Source organism: Papio anubis, chromosome 5 (assembly GCF_008728515.1).
Source record: "Papio anubis isolate 15944 chromosome 5, Panubis1.0, whole genome shotgun sequence".
NCBI classification, from domain to species: domain Eukaryota; kingdom Metazoa; phylum Chordata; class Mammalia; order Primates; family Cercopithecidae; genus Papio; species Papio anubis.
In genome coordinates, this window is record NC_044980.1 from 102,126,541 (window position 1) to 102,130,079 (window position 3,539).

General features: G+C 40.5%; 1 protein-coding gene across 1 annotated transcript; it reads left to right on the forward strand.

The window, feature by feature from the left end:
• Nucleotides 1-233: 233 nt before the first annotated feature.
• On the forward strand, nt 234-2,792 carry LOC103885307 (NADH dehydrogenase [ubiquinone] 1 alpha subcomplex subunit 3). Its single transcript, XM_009208861.4, has one exon. It carries the CDS (start codon nt 2,479-2,481, stop codon nt 2,731-2,733), a length of 255 nt encoding a protein of 84 aa, XP_009207125.1. The 5' UTR covers nt 234-2,478; the 3' UTR covers nt 2,734-2,792.
• Nucleotides 2,793-3,539: the final 747 nt, after the last annotated feature.

Below are 3,539 nucleotides of genomic sequence, written 5' to 3' on the forward strand. Positions count from 1 at the left end.
CAAGCCCAAAATCTGTGCTTGAAAGTATGGAAGAGAAGAGAATAAAGTCCATATGGAACCATGCTTTATAGTCTTGTTTAAACCTTGCTTACATCTTTATACTATTGTTTAATATAGCGATAGAGTTATAGTTAGATGAAATGCCTTAGCTTCCCCATCTGAAAGTGGAAACAATAAGATAAATGCAACCATAATAAAGGGCTATTCGCAAAAAAAAAAAAAAAAAAAAAATCAGATGGCTATTTCTTTGCTGTAAAAGTCTGCATTATACAACAAAATAGAGGCAAATACAAGAACAACAGATAACAGAACTGTACGTCATGGAATCTTCCGATTTTACCTTTTTAAATCTGTCCTACTGACCTGAGAAGACGACCCTAAAAAACAGCTGACATTGGTGCCTGGAGCTTCATGATATAGGAAGAGAGGTAGGAAATTTAGATAGCTGAGGGCCATACTTTTCTGGCTAAATCCCAGATACCAAAACCCAACTCCATTCTGCTGGGGTCAGCTGGATCCAGGGGGCTTGTAATTTCGTAGGTCACAGCGTGAAGTTCCTTACTGGGTGGAACTGCCCAACTGAAGCACTGGATAGCACTCCAGTGTCCCAGAGGGAGCTAGAAATATATTCTTCTTAAGAAAAAAGACTGCAGTGATAGCTAAGGCAGAGCATGTGTTTATTGCCTCATTTAATCCTTCCAGCAACCCGGTGAGGTTAAGTAATATTGTCTTTATCTTACGGGTGAGATAAAGCACAGGAAGTGTAGGAAACAAGAAACTGCCTGAGCTGGGAATCAGACCCTGGGAGTCTAGAATCAAGTTGATATTCTTTTGACTCCATGGAAAAAGTAGCAGGATCTTTTTTAGGGGGTGGGGTGCAGGGATAATGTGTATTTTTTAAGTTGGAAATTTTTAAAGACTATTTACATATAAAATTCACCTATTTGATTATACAGTCTGATGAACTTTTGTCACTGTATACAATCATGTAGCCAGTCAGGATATAGGACAGTTCACTCCTTCTGAAAAGTTGTCTTCGGACCCAAACCCCCATCCTCTACTCCGGGCAAACACTGATCCGATTCTGTCGTAATAGTGTTGCCTTATCTGGAATTCTACATAAGTGGACTCATAAATATGTAGTTGTGTTTGACTTCTTTCACTTAGCATGTTTGAGACGCATTCATGTTGTTACATGTATTAATATTTTGCACCTCTTTATGGCTCTGTAGGGTTTCATAGTATCAATATGTCACACACTGTCTCTATTCACCATTTGTTGGTATCTAGATTCCTTCCAGTTTGGAATATTGTGAATGATGCTTTTATGAATATGCTCCTGTCTTTGTATGGATATGTTTTCTTTCTCTTGAAAAATTACCCAGGGTGGGCTTGCTGAGTTGTATGCCAAGTGTATGTCTAACTTTATAAATATACTGCCATCCTGTTTTTCAAAGTGGTTTACCATTATACATTCATACCAGCAGGGGATGAGAGTTCTAGTCGCTTTACATCCCTGCCAACATTTCATGTTGTCAGTCTTTTTAACCTTAGTCATTCTAGTAGGTATATAAAACCATCTCATTATGGTTTTAATTTCTGCTCATTAGTGATAATTTTACTAGTGATATGTTTACTAATTTTGACTAGAGATATGGAATACTTTCATATATGTATTGGCCATTTGTGTATTTTCTTTAGTGAGGAACCTATTCAAGTCTTTTGTTCATTTTTAAACAATGAGTTGTCTTCTTACAACTGAGTTTTCTAATTGAGTGTGTATAGTGTGGATATGTGACTCTGTCCCGTACATTTGTCTGCTTTTGTTCACCTCACATGACATTTACATGCTTTTTTTTTTTTTAAAGTATTTCCAGGTTTTATAGTTGTTTTCTGTAGCATGTTTTGTCTAATAATATCTTTGTCTATCACACCCGGAAGCAAACGCCATTTGTGTTTTAATACAACAAAAGGGAGAATAAATATAAGTTACACTGAGGCACATCCTCAAACTGCTGAAAGCCAAAGATGAAGAGCAAACCTTGAAAGCAGCAAGAGAAAAATGAGAACTACATGTGGAGGAACAATGATCAGGTCAATGGCTAACTTCTTGCAGGAAACTAGAGAGGCCAGGAGGGAGTAGAAAAACACCTTTAAATAATATAATAAATTTAAAAATCATATGGTGAACCTCTAATTCTATGTCCAGTGGATTTTAAAACACATGCTATCCACACAGTTGGAGTAAGGTCAATATGTCAACACAGACAATGTGAAGGTTTTCCAAGTTTCTGATGAGGTGAATCAAGGTGGACAACTGGAATCTATGGTCCCTGAATCTGCAGGAATTAAGAAGCAGCAGATAGTGACACTGCCTGTCATGGCTTATACCCTCCAATCCCTTGTGGTGTTGGCTCTGCTAGAGCCAGGCCTGCTGGTCACTGTGTTTTGAAAGCACCTCCGGCCGCCAAGACCAAGATGGCCATGAGACTCGGCGCCTTCCTCAAGAATGCCTGGGACAAGGAGCCAGTGCTGGTCGTGTCCTTCGTCATTGGGGGCCTCGCTATAATTATGCCCCCATTCAGCCCCTACTTCAAGTACTCCGTCATGATCAACGAGGCCACGCCCTACAACTACCCAGTGCCTGTCCGCGATGATGGGAACATGCCGGACCTGTCCAGCCACCCCCAGGACCCTCAGGGCCCCAGCCTGGAGTGGCTGAAGAAACTGTGAGCACCTTCACTGACAGAGGCGGCCCCTCCCACGGCTCCTAATAAAAATGTGAAAACCGAGAAAAAAAAAAAAAAGAAAGAAAGAAAGAAACCATCTCCAACAGCAGCTGCCAATCCTACTGCCTCTCTGTGCTCAGACATGGGAAGACCTGTGTCTCCTGGTGAACATATGACTTCTTTGGGGACTTGAAAATGATTGGCCTTGCTGTGCTGCTGAAAGTTTTTTACCCAGCAGATTAAGTTTCAGAGATCATGAGGCAAATTAAGTTTCAGAGGTCATGAAGCAAACACCACGATTTTGATTTCAACTTTAAAAATGTCTTAAGTATCATCTTTTAGTCTCCTAAATCATTTTCACTGTACAGTTCAATAGGACCTGCAGTGTCTTCATGACATAACAGAGGTTTTAGCCTAAGGCTCAAACTGAGATTGAGACACATCTGGTATATTGCATGGAGATCCAGAAGGAATGGATGGCATGCTCATATGGGATGCTTTGAGAAGAGTTTAATAAGAACTATTTACAAATGTGTGGGCTGAGTATAGAAAACTCTCAAGGATGGTGTGGTTCCCCAGAGACTATAAGAGCAGAAGCTATTACCACCTTTTGGCACAAAGGAAAATGGGGAGGGAGCAGTTTGTGGAACCTGGAGATCAAGACCACAGCTGTGGGAGCTGGCATTCAGCATCTCTGTTAGAGGTTGGTCAGAGTTCTTGGAAAAACATCTCACTGAAAGGAAAGCAAAAGGAAACTCAAAAGGCTTGTTGATCTTGACATAAGCACATGACTGATTCCCTTAGGAGTCT